General features: G+C 51.5%; 1 protein-coding gene across 1 annotated transcript; it reads left to right on the plus strand.

Annotated features, from left to right (window-relative positions):
* Positions 1 to 215: 215 nt before the first annotated feature.
* On the plus strand, positions 216 to 22,804 carry ARHGEF19 (Rho guanine nucleotide exchange factor 19). The gene is made up of 16 exons (XM_031961548.1): positions 216 to 420; positions 7,467 to 7,900; positions 10,894 to 11,190; positions 11,745 to 11,853; positions 11,945 to 12,021; positions 12,456 to 12,718; positions 12,877 to 13,037; positions 13,578 to 13,730; positions 15,789 to 15,918; positions 16,325 to 16,399; positions 17,590 to 17,679; positions 18,022 to 18,188; positions 18,905 to 19,063; positions 19,436 to 19,493; positions 21,160 to 21,436; positions 22,193 to 22,804. Exons 2-16 carry the CDS (start codon positions 7,495 to 7,497, stop codon positions 22,348 to 22,350), a joined length of 2,580 nt encoding a protein of 859 aa, XP_031817408.1. The 5' UTR covers positions 216 to 420; positions 7,467 to 7,494; the 3' UTR covers positions 22,351 to 22,804.
* The last annotated feature ends 1,674 nt before the right edge of the window (positions 22,805 to 24,478 follow it).

Below are 24,478 nucleotides of genomic sequence, written 5' to 3' on the forward strand. Positions count from 1 at the left end.
GGCTGAGGAAGCCGGGGGCCCCTTCCTAGCAGGGCCCCATTCTGGGGTCCCCCAGTCCTCTCCCAGGACAAAGGCCTTCCATTGTCCTGGGCTTCCCCTCCTTTCTCCACCTCTGCCTGCTCCCCACTCCCGACCCAGACTGGCCAAACCTGTTCTGAGAGGGGGTTGGGGGGGGGCAGGCAGGTTGGAACAGCGCAGCTTCTCCCTCCCCCTCTCCCTGCTTCCCCACACACAATACCCCAGGCCCTGATCTCGGCACCCAGGGCTCAGAGCCGCGGCGGGCCCCGGTCATCTCCCATCATCCCCCTCACCCCAGGCCCGGGAGAGTGTCTCCCTCTCGCCCCTCGAAGCCTGGGATGTGGTGGGATGGCCAAAGGGGCCGGGCCAACAGCTTTCGTAGAGGACAGCAGCTGAGACAAGGTACGGTCCCGCTCAGGCCCAGGCCGGGTCCTCAAGCCTCCCCCTCCCCCATCTCACTGGGAGCCTCGGCCTAGGGAACAGATGGCCTGGCTCCCCTCCCCCACCCGGCTCAGCCGGGGTCCTCAGCCTCTGCTTCCATCCCTCCACCCCCTTTTCTGTCCAGACTTTCTGCCTCAGGCTGCGCAGCTTCTTTTACTGTTCTGGGTGGGACAGGTGAATGCCAGCGGGATCCCCTCAGTTTGGGGCAGGTGGGTCATTGAGGGCCCTGAGGGCAGGGGAGGCTGTTGGGGAGGTGGAGTCAGGGGCGGGGCTGGCGAAGGAAGGGCTGCTCAGGTAAGCAGGGAGGTCCTGGCTTTGGGAAGCCCAGCTGGCAAGAAGGGAATCCTGGACTAGACTTCAGGGACCTGTTTTCTAGTCCTGCTCCTAATATTCAAGGCTCCTCTCAGCTGACATCCTCTGTTCTAAGGGCCTTCCCGGCTCTGACCTCCTGGGTTCTAAGGGCCCTCCCGGCTCTGTCAGCTCTGTTCTAAGGCAGCAGTTCTCAGCTTTTTTAACTATGCAGAATACAGGGGTCTTTGGCTCACTGGTTAGAATCTTTATTCCCTTGTCCTTTGACATCCCATAGTTCCGAGCATAATGATGACATACATGTACATGTCAATTTAAAATTCACATATACTTTACATTCATGAATCCGTGCGAGCCTTCCCCTCTTAACAAGGTTATGGCAGCTGGTTATGGCTCATTTTGCAGATGAGGAAACTGAGGAACCTCATAGAGATTACACGACTTGCCGGTGTTCACATAGCAAATGCTGGATGCTGGACTCGATCTCTAGCTTCAGGAAAGAAGCAGAGAGACTTGTCTGCCAACCCTGATCATGGATACCAGCCTGGGCATCCCCCTTTTATTGCCTCATCTGCATGATCAGACAGTCTGGGTGTCTGCTGGCGAGTGCCAACTGGGGATTTTGCTTCCGGCTCCTGGACCTTGTCCTGTTCTCAGGCTGCGAGAGGACAGACTGATGATGGCGATGGGCCCTCCACATGTATCCTAGTGCCAGAAAGGACCTCGGACACTCCTGACCCACTCTCCCTCCCTCAGTTCCACTGGAGACTCAGAAAAAGGAAGTCGCTTGGCTCTGTTCGTGCCTGAGTATCTCCTGGAAGTCCAAATACCTGAGTTCTAAGTCTCAGCCCCTTCCTCCCACTGGCTGGCTGAGGAATATTGGAAAGTTTGCTAAAACCTCTTTCTGGGGCTCAGTTTCCTTGTCTTTAACTTGAAAGGAATTGTTTAACTAGATTTTTTGTTTTTCCATCATTCTCAATCAATAAACCCATTTGGCATTTTCTTGGCAAAGATCCTGGAGTGGTTTGCCATTTCCTTTTCCAGAGCATTTTACAGATGAGGAAACTGAGGCAAACTGGGGGAAGTGAATTGTTCAGGTCGCACAGGGTCTGAGGCCAGATTTGAGTTCATGAAGATGAGTCCTTCTGACTCGTGCTACATTCTAGCTGCTCCCCTTAAACACTAAGATCTTTTCCATCCCCAAACTCTATACTCTGCTGTTGGATTAGGACTCAACTCTCTGTATTGCCAGTCCAGGGCTCGGATGTTTGGGGACAGAAAGGTCAGAAAGAGTCAACTTTGAATTTCATAGCCAACACTTAGTAGATGTGTGATTAGAAGGAAGTTATTCACCTTGAGTTCTATTACTCTGAGCCTCAGTTTACTTATCAATTAATTGGAGGTAACTGCCTATTGTAAAGGGATTTACAATTGATATCTATTTATCTATTTCTTGGGGTTGTTTTTCCCCTTAATAGTATTTTATTTTTCCAATTACATGTAAAAATAATTTTCAATGTTTATTTCTGTAGTTTTTTCTCCCTTTCTGCTTTCCCTCCTCCAAGACAGCAAGCAATCTAGTATAAATTAAACATGAACAATCCTTCTAAACATATTTCCATATTTATCATGTTGTGCAAGATAAATCAGATCAAAAGGGGAAAAACCACAAGAAAGAAAAAGCAAACAAACAAAAAAGTGAAACTACTATGCTTTAATCCACATTCAGGTTCCATAGTTCTCTTTCTGGATGGGATGATGTTTTCCATCCTAAGTCTAATGGAATTGTCTTGGATCACTGCATTGTTGAGAAGAGCCAAGTCTCTCATAACTGATCATCAAATAATCTTGCTGTTACTTTATACAATGATCTCCTGTTTCTTCTCTCTTCACTCAGCATCAGTTCATGTAAATCTCTCCAGACCTCTCTGAAATCATCCTCCTCATCATTTCTTACAGAACAATAATATTCCATAACATTCATATCACAATTTATTCAGCCATTCCCCAACTGATGGGCATCTTTGTCCCTTCAAAAAGAGCTGCCACAAACATTTTTGCACATACGGATCTTTCCCCTCTTATGATCTTTTTGGGATACAAACCCAGTAGTGCTGGATCAAAGGATATGTATATTTTGATAGCCTTTTGATCGTAGTTTCATATTGCTTTCCAGAATGGTTGGATCAGTTCAGAACTCCACCAGCAATGCATTAGTGTCCCTGGGATTGTTTTGAGGCTTCAATGAGATTATATAAAATTATTTGCCCACTCTAAAATGTTTTATCACGGTTGGTTCTTATTATGATGATTTCTGTAACACAAGATGTGGAAGGGGGTGCAAGGTTTTGAAGGGAAGCCCTTTTCAGCTACTTTGGCCACTTTGAAGGGTCATCTTGGCATTTTTTTTTTTTGAATTTCATCCAGCTGAGCTGGAAGGGAGACACAGTGACTCTGGATAAGGGGATTTCAGAAGTCTTGAACTTGGAGGAAGTACATTTATGGGTGATGGATGACCGTATGACTGAGGTGACTAGGGACATAGCTTGTGGGAAGGGAATAAATTGAGAAACCGGATGTTAGGGTTGTCAATAGATGTGTTGAAGTATCCTTGTATCTGGCAGGAACTTGGATGTGATTTTAGATAAATAAAAATAGCCCATTAGACTAGAGGTCCCTGAGGTCGTTTCCAGTTCTATATTTATGATCTAAAGTTCCTTAATGACCCACATGTGTAAAAACATTTGTAGCAGCCCTCTTTGTAGTGGCCAGAAACTGGAAACTGAGTGGATGTCCATCAGCTGGAGAATGGCTGAATGAGTTGTGGTATATGAATGTTGTGGATTATTATTGTTTTGTAAGAAATGACCAGCAGGATGATTTCAGAGAGGCCTGGAGAGATATGAACTGATGCTAAATGAAGAGATGCTAAACCAGAGAGAGGACTGTGGGGCTTGAATGTGGATTGTTTGCCTGCTTTTTTTCTTTCTCATTTTTTTCCTTTTTGATATGGTTTTTCTTGTCAGCATGATAAATGTGGAAATATGTATAGAAAAGTTGCACATGTTTAACATATATTGGATTACTTGCCGTCTAAGAGAGGGGGGAAAAGGAGGCAGAAAAAATTTGGAACACCAGATTTTGCAAGGGTAAATATTGAAAACTATGCATATATTTTGAAAATAAAAAGCTAAAAAACATAAAATTGCTTAATCTCCTTGGGCCTCAGTTTCCCTATCTGTAAGATGACATCCCTATCTAGATGGTCTCTGAGATCCCTTCACTTTATCCCTCCCTGCCCTCCTCAGTCTAGTGACATCAGCCTCCTTGCCATTCCCCAAATCCCACTCCATCTCATGACTCCAGGTACCTCCCTCCTCGTCTCAGCATCCTGACTTTCTGCAGGTACCATCTTTAGGTGACTTCTCTCAGTCTTTCAATCCTGGTGCCTTCCCTCTATTGATTATTTCCAATTTTCCCTGTCTCTAGTTTGTGTTTTCTTGTCTCCTCCTTGAGAGAAGGGATTGTTTTTTTACTTTTCTTTGCACCCAGCACAGTGCTCGGCACATAGTAGGTGATCGATAAATGTTCATTCATTGACTGAGAGACCCTGTGGTGCCATGGACTTGCTTTGTTTGGGGGAGATCAGTGTCCCATTGATCTCCTGGGTTCTTTTCCCAATTTTTCTCCCCACCCCCCACTGCCCTCCTCTGCTCCCTGCCAGGTCCTATTCTGCTGATGGGGATTTTGGCAGAGATGGACTTGGCACAGTTTGGAACCAGCTCAGGCCTTCACTTGCCCCTTGCAATTGGTATCCAGCTGAGTGCAGGGGAAGGGGGGCCTTGAGAGGGGGGGGCTGTCTGCTACTTGTGTCTGCTCCTGCCCCCTGACCTGATGTGCTCCTGGACCACTGGGAAAATTCCCAGGCATCCTTCCCCACCTCCATCCACTGTCTCTCATGCTCAGGAGCTGCTCAGTGCCCCTCTAGGCCTTCTTCCTTCAGGATTGGGTTCTTGGGGACTGCATAGAGCTCAGTTCCTGTTTTTGAGGTTTAAAACCTCAAAGCCTCAAAACCAGCGTCAGGGAGAGAGTAACAATGGCTCAAGTTTCACTCTATCCCACAATCCCCTGAAAGTGCATTTCCCTCATGCAGCCTGTCTTTACCCAGAGACACACATACTGTCCAGTGCTGACCCTGACTCCATACACTCACAGCTCACATGCCCTTCCGAGGCACTCTCATCCCACAGGGCACTGTGTAAGCTGCGTGGGGTCAGTAACCGGTTCAGTTTTGCCCGCTGATTAAGAGTACTTGATAATCTCACACACTTGTTCCACACTAAGCACCTTCCGTTCTATTCCCATCCCACTACTCAGCCAGTATGGAGAGTGAGTTAGAGGTAAACAGCAACAAGGTCTCTGGTTGCTGCCCCGGACACCCCAAGGCAGGCTCAGGGGCAGAGTCCCAAAGACAGACTGAGAGAATAAATGCCCAGATCTAATGACCTTGGGAACTTAGAAGTTCTCAAAACAGAACTGGGAGGGCCCTTAGAACCCAGGAGGTCAGAGCTGGGAGGGCCCTTAGAACCCAGGAGGTCAGAGCTGGGAGGGCCCTTAGAACCCAGGATGTCAGGGCTGGACGAGGCTTTAAAGATAACCTTCAATCTCTCCTCTTTTTAACAGAGAAAGCATTTTATAGTTTATGAAGTGCTTTCCAATCTCATTTGAACATCAAATGCCCTTGTTTTAGGCTGGGAGTTGTGGATGATTGTGGAGAGCTGGAGGTGATTTTTCAACCAATCAACAAACATTTATAAAGCACCTACTGTGTGTTAGATACTCCAATAGGTGCTCAACATGCAAAGCCTTTTGGCTTTGTACGGTGGTCCCTGCCTTCAAGAAGCTTGCATTCTTCCATGGCCTCCTTGCCAGCCTGGGACTGGAGGAGGAGCTAGATTGGAGAATGTGGATTTAGAGGCAAAAGGGGCCTTTGGAATCCAGCCTCCTCACTTTACACCTGAGGAAACTGAGGTCCAGAGAAGGACCTGCCCCAAATCTTGCAGGTCCAGAGAATATCAGAGCTGGGATTTGGACCCAGGTCTCTGACTCCAGGGTGATCATTGTCATTTCCTCTGAACCAGGTAGGTGAGGGGAAACAATGCTCTGAGCAGGAAAGGACCCAGCTCCAGTTAGGTTTGGGGGCTTGTCCTCGGCACCTGTGGCCACCAACTGCTTTGCCCCTGCCCCAAGTTTGGAGTGGGATGACTGGGAAGAGAAAAGTCATGCTAGAGAGGAGGCAGTGGTGGCAGACAAATGGGGGTGCTGGTCTGGATAGCGAGGGATGGCTGAACTCTGCTCCGCCAGCTGCTCCCACCTTCCTCTCTTAGAGAGGGGGAGGTTCTGTTTGCCTTCTTTGTTCCATGTCTCTCATAATCTTTCTGTCTCTGTCTCTGTCTCCTTTATGTCTGGGAAGTTGCCCGCTTATCCCTGCCACTAGCTGTCTCAGGCTCCGATACCTCTGATTTCTCTGTGTTGGAGTAACTCCTCATGAGTGCTGGGTCTCTGGGTATCTCTGCCCTCGAAAAGCCTTCTCTGTCTATCCCTCTGGCTGCCTTTCTTGCTGTCTCTTGGGTGAGCAGCTCTCGAGTCTGTCTCTGAGGAGCTCCCTCTGTGTCTCTGTGTCATGTCTGAGTTACTGTCTCGGAGGATCTCCTTGTCTCTCTGGGTCCAAGCTTCTGTTTCTACTTTTTTCTTTCCAAGGAGGCTTGCCCAGTGGGCGGGCCTGGTTTTGGGAGGAAGGGGGGCCCTCTGTGTTAGGGGTTGGTATTTCTGCCCCAAGGGAAAGGGAGCTCTGGGTGGTGCCCCCTCTTCTCCCTGCCACGGAGCAAAGGTGGGGCTGGCCAAGCCTCTCCTCCCCCCACCCCCGCTCTCCCTTTCCCTTTCCCCAGCTCACCGCAGGATCTGATGAATCAAACTCTTTGTCTGGGTGGGAGCTCCCTGAGCCAGCTGTGCAGAGCAGGGCTTCCCCAGACAGCTTCGCCTTGGGCTGGCCTGAGTCAGGCAACTCGGTCCCAGGTAGGAGAGGTAAAGCCCTGGAGGGAGTGGGTGACTGGGGAGGGGGGGAGAGAGGGAGGTTGGTGGCTCTGAACTAATTGCCCCAGAGGGACAGATTGTTCCCCAGGACTTCCTCTTCCTGCTCATCACGACTGCCAAGGCTGGGAGACAGCTAGGAGGTAGAGAGATCCCCCCACTTCTTCCCTTCAGCCACTAGATTTCCCTAGAATTCACTTTCCTTACCTGTAAATGGAGCGAATTGGATGAGGCGATTTTTAGAGGTCACTTCGGTTCCAATATTCTCTGTTTCTAAGTCTTTTCTATCTCTGACCTTTGTTTTAAGATTTGTCCTAGCACTGATGTTCTAGATTCAAGGGTCCCCCTTAGTGCTGACATTCTCTATTCTAAGGGTCTTCCAGCCCTGACCTCCTGGGTTCTAAGGCCCTCCCAGCTCTGACCTCCTGGGTTCTAAGCCCCTCCCAGCTCTGATCTCCTGGATTCTAAAGACGCTCCTAGCTCTGATTTTCTTCATTTTAAGGATTGTTCTAACACCAAATGCTGTTATTCCTCCTAGAGACTCCGTCCTAACCTGTGTCCCGGGGAGGGGAGGGCTTCTAACCAGTCTTTCCCTTTCTTTCCTACAGGCCAAGGCAGATTGAGTAAGCCCCAGGCATGGACTACCGACCTTCTCCTCATTTCCAGCCTCACCTGGCTGGCTTTTGTTATGGGGGGTCTCAGTCAGGGACCCTGGGGGGAATCCCAGGGAAAACCACGCAAGGCTTGGAGGAGCCGCCTCCCCCCGCCCGACACCCCATTGCAGTTTGCCAACAGGAGAGTCTGTCCTTCGCTGGGTTCCCAGGGCACTTGGAGCTGGGCCCCTGGCCTCTTGAGGCCCCAGATGCCTCCCATGGGCTGCTGTGGCCACTGCCAGTGGCAGTTCCGGACAGCAGGGTCCCTGCCAGGAAACTGTCAGCTTTTGGAGATGACGCCCTCAGTGAGTTCCTAGGAGGACCTCAGAGCCCCCAGTATCCAGAAGCCCGACGCCGCACCAGCCACAGCTCTGAGGAGAAATCTGCCTGTGAGTCCATTCCTTCCTTCAATCTAGGGCCAGTCAGCAGACTCATTAGAAACCAGACAGAAATCCCCGTCAAATAGCCTTTAACTGCTTCCAAAGGGCTTTTACACTCATTATTTCATTGGGTCCTCACAACAACCCTGTGAAGTAAGCAGATCAGGTATCATTATCTTCCTTTTACACAGGAGGCCCAGAGAAAAGAAGGGCTGGGTCCTTTGGGAATGGGCTCCGCCTCCAGATGTCCTGGGTCCTATGACCACTGAGCCTGGCAGGACAAGTATCAAGCCCCAGGACTCCTTTTTTTACCCTTGGGGGATTGCAGAGAGTTCTGGGAAAGGAGACAGGAAGCCTCCAAAATGGAAGGGCCAGGGAGGTCTCTCACTGCACTTGAATCCCACCATCATTTTTGAGGGGCCTGCTAGTTCTGGGTCTTACTACATAGGGCAATGTGGGGAGTTTAGGTGCTAGACTGCCCCCTCTCTTACTCTACCAGTGAGGAAACCAAAGTCCTGGCAGGTTAAGTGATTTGCCCAAACTCACACAAGGTAAAAGTGACAGAAGCAGTATTGAGACCCAGGAAGGCCTCCTGCTCCTGAAACCACTGAGCCACACGACCTCTGTGACTCAAGTGACTTGCTAGACCAAAAGTTCTTTGAGAACAGAGATTAGGTTTTAATAAATTTTTTATTTTGATAAATAGAATTGGTTTTAATAAATTTATATTTTTAAATAAAATTTTAATTTTAATTAAATTTGTAATTTAATTTTATTTAATAAAAAGTAAATTGAATTTTTTGGGAAAAAAAGAAGATACTTTAATGATCAGAGAGCTTAGGATAGTCTTCCTTGCCAGCAGGATATATAATAATAAAATATAAACAGTATTTTATTTAATATTCAAATATTAATACTTTAATAAAAATAAAATAATAAATACTTTAGGCTAGCATTTACTTTGTGCTTGGCACTATGCTAAGGGCTTTACAATTATTATCTTATTTGATACAACAATCCTGGAAGATAGGTGCTATTATTATCATCCCCATTTTGCAGATGAGGAAACTGAGGCAAATAGCAATTAAGTGGCTTGCACAGGGTCACACAACTAGTAAGTTTCCAAGGGTCTGATTTGAATTCAGGTCTTCTAGATTGTACCCTGGGTGCTCTATCCACTGTGTCACCTGTCATATTCAGGTGAGAGCATCTTGGCTTTGACACTCACCTGAGTGGTAAATCACAGAGCATCTCTGGAGCCCCGGTTCTTAATCTTTTAGTGGATAGAGCACTCACTGCATCTAGATTCAGCCCCAGATGCTTACTAAACATATGATCCTAGACAAGTCACTTAACCCAATTTGCCTCAGTTCCCCCATTTGTAAAATGAGCTGGGGTAGAAAATGGAATGTTTTTCCACTCTCTTTGTCAAGAAAACCCTAAATGGGGTCACGCAGAGTCAGACATGACTGAACAGCAACTTTGTCCACAGGTTTTCTATCTGGATTCCATCAAAAAAGCTTTATAACCATCATCACCATCATCCTCATCATCGACATAATGACTATTATCTCACACTTCTCTTGAGATGAATGAGATAAATAGGAGTCATAAAAATAAAAAAAATAAGAACAGGATGGTCCATATAATAATAATAACAGGATGAAGTCCTAACAATGATAATAATAATTAATAACAGCTTGCATTTATGTAGCGTAGCTTTGTTCCAAGCACTGTGCTGAGCACTTTATAAATGTCTCGTTGATTCCCACAACAACTCTTCGAGATGGAGGCTGTCATTACTTCCATTTTACGGTTGGGGAACCTGTGGTGATTGTCTCGGGGTCACCCAGCTTGTGAGTGTCTGAAGCTGGAGCAGAACTTCCTGACTCCAAGCTCAGGGTTCTATCCTTGGTACCTCGACTTGTTCCAGAACTTCTTGCTGAACGCCACCGAACACAGCGAGAAGGGTCAGGTGGTGGAATTATGTCCACAACAATGATGATGGAGTTTAAAAGCTTGCCCAATGCTTTATCTGCTCTGTCATTTAGACCATGTGTGCCATTAGCTACAAACCATTGTGGGAAGGACTTCCGACCCCACCCCAGAGCTCTTTCCAGGACCTCATCATAAAGCACCGGGTAGCTAACACATGGTCCTCTCTACGAACTGGGGGGCCCATTGGGTAGAGTGTTGGACCCAAAGTCAGGAGGACCGAGTTAAAATTCTGCTGTGGGAGTCGCTTGATCTCTGCCTTCCTCAGTTTCTTCTGTAAAACAGGGATAAGATTAGCATCTTTCTCCTTGTGTAGATCAAATGAAATAATATTTGTACAGTGCTTAGCACAGCCCCTGGTATACAGTAGATGCTATATAAATGCTTATTCCCTTCTCCTTCCCCCCGCCCCCACAGATAGTGCAATGAGAAGTGCAAAGTGTTTGACTCGGACGAGGGTGCCCGTGTAGGGCACGGTACCCAGTGATTTATGCAGGGGATTCATTATAACATGATTTTTTACAAGGACATATTTTTGACTACAGAAAATGCTACAGTTCACGGCTTTCTTTCTTTCTTTCTTTTTATTATAGCTTTTTATTTACAAAGCATATGCATGGGTAATTTTTCAAAACTGACCCTTGCAAAACCGTCTGTTCCAACTTTCCCCCCCTTCCTCCCAGCCCCTCCCCCAGATGACAGGTAGACCCATACATGTTAAATATGTTAAAGTATATGTTAAATCCAACATATGTGTACATATTTAGCCAGCCGCCTTGCTGCACAAGCATTTCTTGGTTTCTCTTTGTAATAATTTAGGTGACATGTTACAACAAGGGCTCGAAGCCTTGGGAGGGCTGGAACAGGGTGAAGTCTGTGGGATGGTGGTTTCTATCTTGCCCCCCTGCCCTGGGCACACTGCAGAGGTGTTAGGTCTCTCTTGCCCAGTCCGCCCTGTGCCCAATGTCTCTGGGGAGCTGACCCTTCCCTCCGTCCTTTCCCTCCAGGGCGGAAGATGCGGGTGTATGAGAGCCAGGAGGCTGTGGAGAACCCTGGCTCCGAGGACGACGCCGTGTTCCCCAAAGTCGGGGCAGCCATGCCCGAGCCGCATTCCACTTTGGCAGCGCCCCGATCTCTGGCGCTAGCAGTGCCCCATGCAGAGGGAGCCAAGGAGCCAGAGAGGAGACGCTTCTCAGCCTCAGAGCTGATGAGCCGGCTGCAGTCTGCCCAAAGGAAAGCCACTCTGTCCCTGTGTCTGGGCAAGGCTCTGAGCAGGGACCGAGGGCTCTGGGCTGCTGGGGAAGGTACCGTCTTGGGACAGCAGAACCATCTCCTTATAGGGTCTTCAGCCAGGGGAGAGAAGGCAGCTGGGGTTAAGTGACTTGCCCAAGATCATGCAATGTGTGAGGCTAGATTTGAATTCAGTTCCTCCTGACTCCGGCACTCTATCCATTAGTTGCCCCAAGTTTTCTTATTTTTGAGATGAGGGGGCTTCATCAGAGGGCTTCTGGGTATCCCATTAGCTCTAAGATCTTACTCTAAATCATGTTTTTGCCGGTTAGCCTCCCTGTGGGTCCCATTGTCCCTGCACTGCGCCACAGGCCCTGTACCCCTTGGGAAAGGGTTAGAATTAGTCCCGACTGCCTACTCCTCCCCCCCCCCCATTTCCCTGGGTACCAAACACCCTGCATTGTCAGTGCACAGACCAGGATCCCTGCTCTCTGAGATCGAACTCCCCATTTCTGTTGTTCAGCCCTGCTTTGGCTTGGGGGGGATGGGATGTAAGGATCCTTAAGCCCAAAGAAGAAGTTGGGGGGCCATTGGTGCCTGTCTGAGTCCTGGCTCTCACCCGATATAGGGAGAGCCGCTGAGAAGGGGCCGAGCTGCTCAGAGACTGGGGTCAATGGCCTTGTGCCCCCAACTGTGAGTGCTCCCGGTGAGAGGGACGATACCTGGCCTGATAGCAGGTAACCCCCCCCCCAGAAGTCTGTGCCCTGAAAGCAACACTCAAGGTTGCGTAGGAGAGGGAAGATGACCCGATATCCAAATTCTCCCCAGGTCTGATTCACTAGAGGAGCTGACCCCCAAAGCATGGGTACCTCCTGAGCGGCGCCAGTCACGTTTCCTTCTTAATTGTAAGTAGAGGAGCTACTGGCTCTGAGCTGGCCCAGGAGGGAGAGGAAGAGCCCGAGCTAGGGGAAAGGGAAGAGATACAGGGCACGAAAGAGAGAGAGTGGAGAAATCCAGACAGGGACCTGAGAACTGAGAATGTCAGGGCTGGGAGGGCCTTTAGAATCCAGGATGTCAAAGCCGGGAGGGCCCTTAGAGCCCAGGATGTCAGAACTGGGAGGGCCCTTAGAACCTTGGAAGTCAGAGCTGGGAGAACACAGGATGTCAGGCCTGGGAGGGCCCTTAGAGCATGGGATATTAGAACATGGAGCTTTTGAGTGGAAGGGAAGTCTTAGAGATTCTCTGGATGGAGGAGTGGGGGTCTGCAGTGTCAGGGTGCTGAGGGTGCCAGGCTGGACTTTGGGCTCCTGGGACTACTTCCTGCCCTCCTTACCCCCAGCTGTGCTGTACCAAGAGTACAGTGATATGGCCAGTGACCGGGAGCTGCAGCGGCAGAAGCATGAGGAGGACACTTTAGGAGAGGAGGCCGAGGAGGAGGAGGAGGGGCCTGGCCCACCCAGGGCCAACCTGTCTCCAAGCAGCTCCTTCCGAGCCCAACGCTCGGGCCGGGGCTCCACCTTCTCCCTGTGGCAGGACATCCCAGATGTGAGGAGCAGTGGCTTCCTGGCCGTCATCGGCCTTCAGGGATGCAAGCTGCAAGAGGTACGGGGGCCCTGGAGCCTTGGGGGGGGTGCACGGCAGGGGGGACACCAGGGCCTTGTGGAAAAAGGGCCCCAGTGGGAGCTGTGCTGAGCCTACTCACCTGGTCCCGGCCCGGGAGGAGGCTCAGCCCTGCCCCCCTTTCCCCCATCCCTTTCTAGGCCAAGTTTGAGCTGATCACCTCAGAGGCCTCCTATATCCACAGTCTCTCAGTGGCTGTGGGTCACTTCATGGGCTCCCCGGAGCTGGCCCAATGTCTGGGGACCCAAGAAAAGCAGTGGCTCTTCTCTAAGCTGCCCGAGGTCAAGGCCACCAGTGAGAGGTGAGGGGGCTCGGAGCCGCCCAAATCCTGGTTTGGAGGCAGAGTATCTGGGGCCAGGGTCCCTGCTCTGTCACATGTGGAAGCTGCACTAGGTCTTTGTGGTCTCTCCCAGCTCAGACCTCCTGGGTTCTAAGTGCTCTTCCACTTCTACATCCATTATCCTTCCATCCATGATCCTGTGATTGGGCTTTTCTGCCTTCTAGGAAGAGGCAAAATTACTCATGGGGCTCATTTTGGGTCAGGAGGCTCACAATTCGCTCTGTTTTCTACCCCAGGGATAGAAGGGGTCTCTTTTGCCTTCAGGACGGTCCCTAGGGCAGGGCTTTGTGTCTTTGGGGCAGGGAATGGGGGAGCTGGTTAAAGCCAAGATAAGGCTGTCATTTTCTCTGGGCTGGGCAGGGTTGGGGCAACCCTAGGAAGCCAAGAGCTAGGGCAGATTGCCAAGGACACAGCGCCCTCCCTCTGTCCGGGCCAAGATGCCCCCTGTGCCCACTGGACTCTCTGCAGCCCTTCTTCCTCTAACCCCGCCCCCCTCCCCAGGTTTCTGCAGGAGCTGGAGCAGCGGCTAGAGGAGGACCTTCTTCGCTTCTGTGTGTGTGACATTGTCCTACGCCACTGCCCCGCCTTCCGGCGCGTCTACCTGCCTTATGTCACCAACCAGGCCTACCAGGAGCGCACCTACCAGCGCCTGCTGTACGAGGGCCGGGGGGGTGGGGGGCGGCTTTGGGCTCGGGGCCCGGCGGAGGCTGCTGGGACTGCAGGGGAGGGAGGCTGGTGTGGGGACACTCACGAACTTGTGTTGGCCGGGCCCAAAGACCTGGCTCAGAGCCCAGGGACGGAGGGCTTTCCCTTTGTCCGCCTTGCTCTGGGCCCATGGGAAATAGCTCCCTCTGGGAGGGGCTCGTGTCTGGCCTGAGAGCGCTGGAGGAGAACCCAGCAGGCGACCAGTGACTGTGAGTCGGGCCAGTCTGTGAGCATGTGCCATGAGCGGCCGCGGGCCGTTGGGGGTCCAGGTCTGCCAGTCCCCGGCCCCTTATTTGTAGGAGGGGATGTCCATGATGACCTCTAAGATCCAGAGCCAGATCTAGGATTCAGGGGTCATGTGTCCCCCATCTGGTCCCATCCAAGCAACCATGCGTGCTTGGGGGATCCATGTGCCTCATGGGGATCTTGCTGGTGATAAGGAAGAGTTGTCTGATTGTGGAGCCCATTAGCCAAGAGCTCCTACTGATGGGTCTGGCTCAGTGGTGCTGAGCGTTAAGGCCGTGGCCATCAGAATATGGATAACAGGAGGCAGTGGGTAGACCCCCAGCCCTGCAGTCAGGAGGACCTGAGTTCAAATCTGGCCTCAGACTTGGCTGTGTGACCCTGAGTATGATTGCCTCAGCAACATATATGTAACATTTACATGGTGCAAGCACTGTGGGCAGAGCACTTCCCAATTCATTATCTCGCTGGATTCTCACGACGATCCTTCAAGGGATCATCCTCAGAGCTAGCTCGGGTCTTCCAGCCTCCACGTACAGGCAGAGGGGAGATCATCCCTGCCCGCAGGGAGCTCCCATTTTAATAGGAGACCTTGGTTCTGTTATGTGACCAGATCTAGGGAGGGTGGCTGGGAAGAGGGCGTTTCTGCCTGAGGAAGGCCTGGGAGGGTGAGCAGAGCACAGGGCAGGCCCCGGCCTTGTCCTTGCCAGGATGGGGGAGAGGAGGCTCCTCACTGGGGCAGACGGCCCAGGATGTCTGCACTGGTTGGAGATGAAACAGCTCTCGGTTATCCTGGACGTGGGTCTCTGGGCAATTCTCCCTCACCCGCTTGCCAAAACACGCTCAGCCGGGGCCGGGCTCCCAGAACTCACCCAGGGAGGGCGTCTGCTCCAGGTAGGGCTGCTCCAGCTGAGGGGGGGCTGCCGCAGGGTGTTCCCATCTGTCAGGGTGGGTGGCGGGGGGTGTGGGAAAAGGTCATTGACAAATACTAGACAGGTAGGAGGTCAGGGGGCGGTTGGATTTCGGAGCAGGAGGAGATGAGGAGGAGGGGCTGAGGAAGATGGCCGCTACTGACCTGAGGTCTGAAAGAGGGACAGGATTTGCTGAGGTCAGCTCCTGTAGAGAGGATGTGGGGAGGCCGTTCAGGGCTGAACAAAGATATCCCTCCCACTGTAGAGCCAGGGGGGCAAAGGCCCAAAGAAAGGTAGGGACAAATAATCAGTGAGCATTTTTTATTAAGATTTGTGTATTGGGTCCTGTGGGTTCCCCTGGGCAGGGATCTGCTAGACAAGGGGGGGGGAGACATAATGGCGGCTCTCTTCAAGTATCTGAAAATCCGCCTGGCCCCAAAGAGTGGGATTGTGAGCGATAAGGAGATAGTATCTGTGGTTAGGGACAAAACACTTCTCGAATGAGAACAGGGCTTGGAACTAAAGGGAGGGAGGTCCCTGTCTTTGGAATGGATGACCCATTTGTTTTTTGGCTGAGGCAATTGGGGTTAAGTGACTTGCCCAGGGTCACACAGCCAGGAAGTGTTAAGTGTCTGAGATCAGATTTGAACTCGGGTCCTCCTAACTTCAGGGCCCATACTCCAATCACTGCCCCACCCAGCTGCCCCGAGATGGCCCATTTGTTGAGTCTGTCCTAGCTAGGAATCCTTGGGTTGGATGTATGGTTGGATGGCGTGGTCCTTTCCCTTCCAGTTTGTGAGAGGAGGGCAGGAGTCGGGGGTGACTCTGGTTTCCTCCCCTCTCTGCCCTCTAGACTAGAGAACCCCAAGTTTCCTGGCATTCTGGCCCGCTTGGAAGAGGCCCCCGTTTGCCAGCGCCTGCCTCTCACCTCCTTCCTCATCCTGCCCTTCCAGAGAATCACACGGCTGAAGATGCTGGTGGAGGTATCTGCACAAGGGAACCTTTGCCGACCCTTTGAGTCACAGATGGTCCGCTCCTCCCTAACGTGCCCTCGGTCTCCATGGGGCAGCCCCCAGGAGAAAGTCAGCTCCTCTAGGGCACTGCCTGTTTGCCTTCGCGTTCCCAGCGCCTGGCACAGGACCTTGCCACAGAGTAGGCACTTAGTAAGTGCCGTGGGTGGGAGTGATCCCTGAGCCGTGGGCCGGGCCTGGCGAAGGTGGGGATGACGCTGTGGGACATGACTGGAGAGGCCCACACTGGTCACCGGTCTGGGAGGGCCCGTCCCACTGCAAAACTCTCTGCTGGACTTCTCTGGGTACGCCTGACGGATACTGGGAGGAGGGTGGGATGGGGTGTTTTTCCAATGAGCACCTTCCCCATTGCTTACAGAACATCCTGAAGAGGACCACACAAGGCTCCCGGGGTGAGGACATAGCCACCAAGGCCTTCAATGAACTTAAGAAGGTGAGCTGGGCCCAACGCTAAGCTCAGGGACTGCCACTTCTCTAGTTCCCACTGTCCCTGGCGCCTCCCCTGATTTGACCTGGCCCTGCCCAGAGAAGCTAGCTTCTATCTTTGAATTTGGTCCAGAGAGGATGAGAGACCCATTCAAAGTCACACAGCAAGTCACAACACCCAGAGGGCCCGACTTTCCAGGAAAATCTCATGGGAGACAGAGTCTAGACTCATCCTCGTTAGGGATTTCAGTCTTGACTGAGCCTACACTGCAGGTCACATAGTGACCACAGAATGCAGATCAAAAGGAACTTTAGAACAGAAAATGTCAGAGCTAGAAAAGGCTCTCAGAACATAATGTCAGAGCTGGGACATCTTCTAAAACACAGACTATCAGAGATGGGCGGGCCCTTAGAATCCAGGATGTCAGAGCTGGGAGGGCCCTTAGAACCCGGGTGGTCAGAGCTGGGAGGGCCCTTAGAACCCGGGAGATCAGAGCTGGGAGGGCCCTTAGAACCCAGGAGGTCAGAGCCGGGAGGGCCCTTAGAACCCGGGAGGTCAGAGCCGGGAGGGCCCTTAGGAACCCGGGAGGTCAGAGCCGGGAGGGCCCTTAGAACCCGGGAGGTCAGAGCCGGGAGGGCCCTTAGAACCCGGGAGGTCAGAGCCGGGAGGGCCCTTAGAACCCGGGAGGTCAGAGCCGGGAGGGCCCTTAGAACCCGGGAGGTCAGAGCCGGGAGGGCCCTTAGAACCCAGGAGGTCAGAGCCGGGAGGGCCCTTAGAACCCGGGAGGTCAGAGCCGGGAGGGCCCTTAGAACCCGGGAGGTCAGAGCCGGGAGGGCCCTTAGAACCCGGGAGGTCAGAGCCGGGAGGGCCCTTAGAACCCGGGAGGTCAGAGCCGGGAGGGCCCTTAGAACCCGGGAGGTCAGAGCCGGGAGGGCCCTTAGAACCCGGGAGGTCAGAGCCGGGAGGGCCCTTAGAACCCGGGAGGTCAGAGCCGGGAGGGCCCTTAGAACCCGGGAGGTCAGAGCCGGGAGGGCCCTTAGAACCTGGGAGGTCAGAGCTGGGAGGGCCCTTAGAACCTGGGATGTCAGAGCTGGGAGGGCCCTTAGAACCCAGGTTATTTCTGGGGTTGGGGCCGGCCTCGAGAAGTCAGAGGCTCCTGGGAGGTGACCTCTTCCTTGGCCTTCCGCCCTCCCCAGCTGGTACAGGAGTGCAATGCCAGTGTGCAGTCGATGAAGAGGACAGAGGAACTCATCCACCTTAACACGAAAATTCACTTTGAGAGTAAGGTGAGACCTAAAGGTGTAGGGACCCGGAGTGTCAGGGGCAGAGCTGGAGCCACAACTCCCTCTCTCCCATGGGGGTTCCAAAGCCCCTCAGACATCCTCCCACCTGCCCATTATGGCTCGACCACTTATTAGCTGTGGGACTTAGGGTAAGTTACTTCATACTTTTGAGCCTCAGTTTTCTCATCTGAAAAATGGGGACCACAGTGCTAGCACTAGCTCCATCCCAGGAGAAATGCCAGAAGAGCCCATTTAAAATCTCGTTCTCAAGAGCTTTAGAGACATGAATTGTTCTTATGATGGCTCCTGTTCCTCTTCTCCCTTTCCCATACTCCTCCCCACCAGATATTCCCACTGATCTCCCAGTCCCGTTGGCTGGTGAGGCACGGGGAGCTGGTGGAGCTGGCACCCTCCTCCGTGCCCGCTGCCCCCGCTGCCAAGCCCAAGGTGTCCACCAAGACCGTCTACCTGCATGTCTTCAACGACTGCCTCCTGCTGTCTCGGAGGAAGGAGTGAGTAGAGGGGCTTTGAGGCCAGAAGGACCTCAGGTGGGGACAGGGCGCCCTCCCTCCCTGCCATGCAATTAGCCAGTCGGCCGGTCTTCAGAAAGCTCAGGCCAGGGGGGGCAGCAGCGTGCTGCCAGTGCCAAAGCCAAGGCTGGACTCCGGTTTTCCTGACTCCTGGGCTTTTTATTCTTCCTTAATGGAAAAGCATGGAGGTCGCATCTGGGGAGTCGGGGTGAAGAGCTTCCTCCTTGGCCTGAGAGGGGGGGAAAGGATGTTAGAAAACTCCCTGGTATTGGAGCATGGTCCCCATCTCCTCTGTCTCTCTGTCTTTGTCTGTCTCCATCTCCGTCTGTCTCTGTCTCTGTCTCTGTCTCTGTCTCTCTGTCTGTCTCTCTCCGTCTTTCTTTTTTCTGTTCTGGTTCTGCCCCTTTGTCTGTCTCTCTCTTGTCTCCTTTCTTTTGTCTCTGTCTCTGTTTTCCCTTCTCTTGTCTGTCTTTGTCCCTTGGCTCTTCTCTTGGCTGGTTGGCCCCCATCTTCTTCTTTTTTCTGTCTGTCTTTTCTTCTGTTCTGATTTCTTCTTCTTCTTCTCTTCTTCTTCTCTCTCTCTTCTTTCTCTCTCTCTCTTCTTTCTGTCTCTGTCTCTTTCTTCTCTGCCTTTGCCTGTTTGTCTCTGGCCCCCCAATGCAGGGGCTTAGAGCTGGGCGCCATGGGCTGATCCACAGGACGGGGAAGTTCGCCGTCTTCCTTTCTGCCAGTTTGCCTGAGATCCAGGTGAAGGACCTGAGTTCAAAGCTCCAAGGAATCCCGGGCCATGTCTTTCTCCTGCAGTTCCTTCGCAGTCCCCAGCCCCCAAAGCAGCTCCTCCTCCGGGCTCAGACAGAGTGAGTGCCCTGCCCTGAGGCCCCTCCTTGGGCGCCCAATCCCTCCCTGTTGGAAGCTCTGGGGTTAGCCTGCTTCAGGGCTGAGATCACCAAGTGTCCCACCCAGATGAGCTCTTCCCCCCCCCCCCCCCCCAAGCTGGCATCGGGCCTTCTCTCTGGATGCACCTGGGGCCATTCCTACCCTGCCACCCATGAGAGCTCCTACGCCGTGTAGTCCCACTCTGTAAATCTGTGCTCCTCTGGGACACTGCACGGGGGGCAATGGGGATGCTTCTGGCCGCTGGACGGGGTGGGCTGTTAGTCCGGGCACCCCAGCTGAGCCCTGAGCCCCGGGACCTCTGGGCAGCTGTTGGGCCTCCAATGTCCCTCCAGAAGGAAGAAGCGGGTGGATTCAGCATGGCCTTCCAGGCAGGAAGCAAGGGGACCATGGGTGAGAAAAGGGGGTACTGTCCCTGGGAAGGGGCCCGACTTTTGAGACCGGCCACCAGAGCGGAACGCTTAGGAGAGGGGCCAAATGGAAGTCAAAATGGGAGAGAAAAAAAGAAAGAATGTTTAGTGAGGAAGAGGTGGTTCCCTAGGGAACAGGGACCCTCAAGAGTGGAGTGGGCCTTGAAGGATGAATCAGGACTGGATGGAGAGAGGGACAAGAACAGGGAGAGGGTGAAACAGCAGGAAAATGTCAAGGGGTTTGGAGAAGAGGGGAGTTTGGATAATCCCTCCCAATTCCCCTAATGCACAAAATCACAGGCTTATAGAATTTGAGCGGGGAGAGACATCAATAAGCCAGTCAGCTAGCATTTATTAAGCACCTACTATGTGTCAGGTGTGTGCTAGAATGACCTCAGAGGTCAAGTTAAACCTTATTTTAGTGACGAGGAAACTGAAGCTCTAGAACCAATTAACGTTCTACCCCGCTGTGAAATGGCAACGATGGTCATACAGTTGGAGGGTAATGATAACTCTGACCTGGCTGGAGGAGAGGTGAATTAATATTAGTGGACAATAGGAAACGAAGCGGAAACTCAAATTAGAGCCATATTGGGGCAGACTGTAAGTGCCAGGCTTAGGGATCTCTATTTTCTGTGAGGCCCAAGAGGGAGCCAGTGAATGTTCTCTGGGTGGGGCAAGGACCTGGTTAGACTAAGAAAATCACTTTGGCAGCTGTATAAGGAAGGGGAGAGAGTGGGTGCAGGGGGACCAGCTAGGAGGCTATGGCTGGGGTCTGAGTGAGAGGGGACAAAGGTCTGGACCAGGGTTATACCCTGGGAGCGGAGATTGGGATTGAGGGTGCACTTAAGGTCTTAGTCATCAAATTGGATAGGAGCAGTCAGGTAGCACAGTGGACAGAGCATGAGCCCCGGAGTTTGGAGGATCTGTGTTTAGATCCAACCTTAGACATTTATTAGTTGTGTGACTTTAAGAAAGTGAGTCACTTAAGCCCAATTGTCTCTAAAATTAAAAAAAAAATTGGATGCAGTTGGTTCAGGACAACGAAGGAGTCCAGAACTTTGGGCCCAGGGAACTAAAAATATTACTGTGTCATCAACAGAAATGGGAAACCTGGCAGGAGAGCCACGCTTAGGGGAAAAGGTGCTAAGTTCCTTTTTTCTTATGGAGGCATCTTGCATCTGAGGTGTCAGCAAGATACCCAGATGGGGTGTCCGACTGGCAGTTGTAGACCCTGGGCTCGGGAGAGGGAGAGGGAATTGGATCCATAGATTTGGGGGTTATATATATATATATATATATATATATATATATATATATTTACAGAGAGAGAGAGAGAGAGAGAGAGAGAGAGAGAGAGAGAGACAGTGCCAGAGTCAGAGAAAGTGAGAAAGAAAGTGAGAGAGAGACAGAGAGACAGAGAGACAGGAGAGACAGAGAGACAGAGACAGAGACAGAGAGAGAGACAAAGACAGAGAGAGAGACAGAGTGAAACAGAGAGAGACAGAGAGAGAGAAAGAGAGGGAGAGGGAGAGAGAGAGGGAGGGAGAGAGACAGACAGACAGAGACAGAGAGAGAGAGAGAGACAGAGAGAGAAACAGAGAGAGAGAATTGAACTGGAGGGTATGGAGGAGATATTCCAAGAGTAGAGGGAAGAAGGCTCAGGATGGAGCCTGGAGAGACCAACCTTGGAGGGCAGGAAGAGAAAACAAGGTCAGAATGAGATAGAAGAGCTAAGAGGCAGTCATCCCCAAACCTTCCTGCCCCACCCTGCCTCCAGCCTTTGCTTGGAACCCTGCTCTATGATGCTTGGCCTCTCAGAGCTCCCCCAGGTGCAGTGCATCAGGCCCTACAAGGCTCTGGAACCAGACGAGCTGACCCTTGAGAAGGCCGACATTCTGGCCGTGAGGACCAGGACCAGTGACGGTGAGAGCCTCTGAGCCCCGGTCTCCATCCCCCCACCCCATACTATGGCATGGGGGTGGAAGGTGCTTCTGGGTAGTTTTTTTATGCAACAAGGTTTCATAGGAATCATTTTCCAGTATGGGGGAAATGCCCCCCACCATTGCCGCAGAACCAGAGACATTGAGCAAGCTGCAGCTTGAGGGAGTTAGGTTAGTTAAGAAAGATCTTCTGTGAGGTGCTAGAAGACACTGGCAGTGAGAATGTGCCTCTAAAAACAGATTAAAATTCAGAAACTCCTGATGGCCTAGCAACAAGTCTGACTTTCAAAAGAGACTTTAAAGTCTCCTCTGATGGGACTGGTTTAAGTATCAGCAATCCTTTTCTAGAAAAGGGAACCTTTCAAAATCCTCCTCATCCCCCCAAACACCAAGCCCCTGATACGTATCCTCTCCTTAACTTTTGGAAGACAGATTGTACAAATAAAGGAATCCCCAGGATGTCAGAGCTGGGAGGGGCCTTAGAACCCAGGAGGTCAGAGCTGGGAGGGGCTTGAGGCCATCTAGTTCATTTTATAGATGAGGGAAGCCAGGGTATCTAGATCATTTGCTCAAGCTTCCATAATAATAAGTAACAAGATTTGAACCCAAATCTCCTGACTCCAAATCCAGCCTCCTTCCTCTATTAGCAAGCAGACTTGCTCCTAGTACAGGAGCTTTCCCAGGGCCCCAGAGCCTTGGATGCCAGCTAATGCAGGGTCTTTGGCTCCTGTGCCCTCAGGGTGGCTGGAGGGAATCCGCTTGGCAGATGACGAGCGGGGCTGGGTACCCCAGACCTACGTGGATGAGATCACTAGCCGCAGCGCCCGTCTTCGAAACATCCGGGAGACCAGGAGGATTGAAAGTGCCACCAATAAACTACAGGAAAGTGCTGGATGATGCACTAGGGAGTGACCTCTGACTCCGGCTCCCTCACCCCTTTGTCCCACCCCCCATCCCCACTAGTCTCTGCGCCCTCCCCCAGCCTCTACTGTCCAGTCCTGTCCAGGACAGGACATCCACCCCAGCATGGAAGAGTCTGCCCAGCAGGGACAGGGGACAGGGCGGCTGGTTGGAGGGAATGTGCTCCAGCTCCTTTGTGCTTAGCTTCCTCAAGGACGCCTGGGATGGAGGGAGCAACGGTGACCGTGTTAGCCTCTCCAGACTGGGGAGGGAAGCACACTGGCTGGAGGCCCCCTGAGTCTCTTGGCCCTTCTATTGCTCCCTGAGGGCCAACCGCTCTAGTGACTGATGTGGGAAAGGATGTGACCGGACCCCGCCAGCCTCTTCCTGGACAGCCCAGCAAGAGCTGGGAATTCCATCTCATTAAATCACCTGCCTTTGTTTTCTTGGGGTTCCAAGGTGTGGCTTCCTGCCCTGACCGAGGAAAGTGTGGGCCCGCTGATAGCTCGGGAACTATGGAGAGAGCAACTCAGGCTCCCAGCTGGGGGCCCTTCCTGGGGAGAGTCCTTCGGGAACTCTCTTTAATGATCGGGGGTGAGCTCAGGCAAATGGCAAAGCAGCAGAGCCTCATGGCCCATCAGACAGGGAGTGGCCTTGAAATACAAGTCCATTAACACAAATCTAGGCCATTTGAATGTCAGATCAGAGCAAGACATTAGAACTTTGATCAGAATAAGACCTTGGAACACTGAATGTCCAGTCAGAACAAGACATTAGAGCAATGAATGTCAGATCAGAACAAGACATTAGAGCACTGAATGTCATATTAGGACAAAATGTTAGAGCATTGCATGTTAGATTGGAATGCCACATTAGATATCAAAGCTCGAAAAGACAGGATTGTAGATTTAAAACTGAAAGGAACCTTAGCAGTTCTAGAATTCAACCTACTCATTTTTCAGGTGAAGAAACTGAGGCACAGAAAGGTTAAAGCGCTTGTCCAACATCACACAGCTAGTAAGTATCCAAGTAGCTTTTGAATCCAGTTCTTTTGAACTCCAGGATCAATGCCCATTACTTTTCAGACCTAGGTCTGGAGCCAGGAGCAATCTTAGAGCCTTGAGTGTCAGAACCAGAATAGCATTCTGAATATCAGAGCTGGAAGGGGTTTTGAGATCTCATCTCCTCCCTTTATGGATGTGGTGAGCTCAGTACAGGAAAATGACTTAGCATAAGGGAAAGGTCACCACTTAGGGCTAAAAGATTTGAGTTCTCTGATTGCAGCTCTTTACTTTCTACACTGTGTATTCTTGGGCAGATCACTTCCCTCTAACTCTGGACCTCAAGTTTCCTCATCTGTAAAATGGGAATGTTCCCTTGCGAGGTAATTGTTGGGACAACCAAACAAAATAATATATGTCAATAAAGCACCCTATGCTGGACGGACGCTGACCTGCTAGAGGGTGTCCAGAGGGGGGCATCTAGGGTGGTGATGGGCCTTGAGTTCATGATCATATGAATCAATCGGGAGTATAAAACCTAGAGAAGGGAGATTTTGGATAGTGGGTATATTGTGGGTATATAGTCTCTAATAGTTGTCTCTGGGCATTTGAAGAGCTGTCACCCGGAAGAGGGCTTTCTTAGACTTGTTTCTGCCTCAGTAAGAAGGACTTACTCACAGGAATGGGTGGAAGTCCCAAACTCCAAATCTTCCCCTAGGACCCCAAACAGATGGTCAGCCTCAGGAGAACCTTAGGCAACTCCTGGATGGCCACTTGTCACATGTGTTAAAGGGATCCCTGTCCACAGATCAGCTCACTGTGAATGATCTTAATTGTTCCTTCCAGCCGTTGAGAGCTTGGGATTAATTGGACCCATTGCTCAAAGTCATACCTCAAATTAGGGATAGAAGGAAGACTGGGACCCAGATATCTCCTGGGACTTCTCCCTTGCTTCTGGATACCCCTGGAGATTTTGAGAAGGTACTGACTTGCATTTTTAGAGAATGTTTTCTTATGGTAGATGGAGTAATAGGTAGAGCATTATACATGGAGGCAAGAAGGGTTGAGTTCAAATCTTGCCTCAGACACTTATTCTCTCTGTGATACTTACTGGACTCTCTCAA

This window comes from Sarcophilus harrisii, chromosome 3 (assembly GCF_902635505.1).
Source record: "Sarcophilus harrisii chromosome 3, mSarHar1.11, whole genome shotgun sequence".
Classification (NCBI taxonomy): Eukaryota; Metazoa; Chordata; class Mammalia; order Dasyuromorphia; family Dasyuridae; genus Sarcophilus; species Sarcophilus harrisii.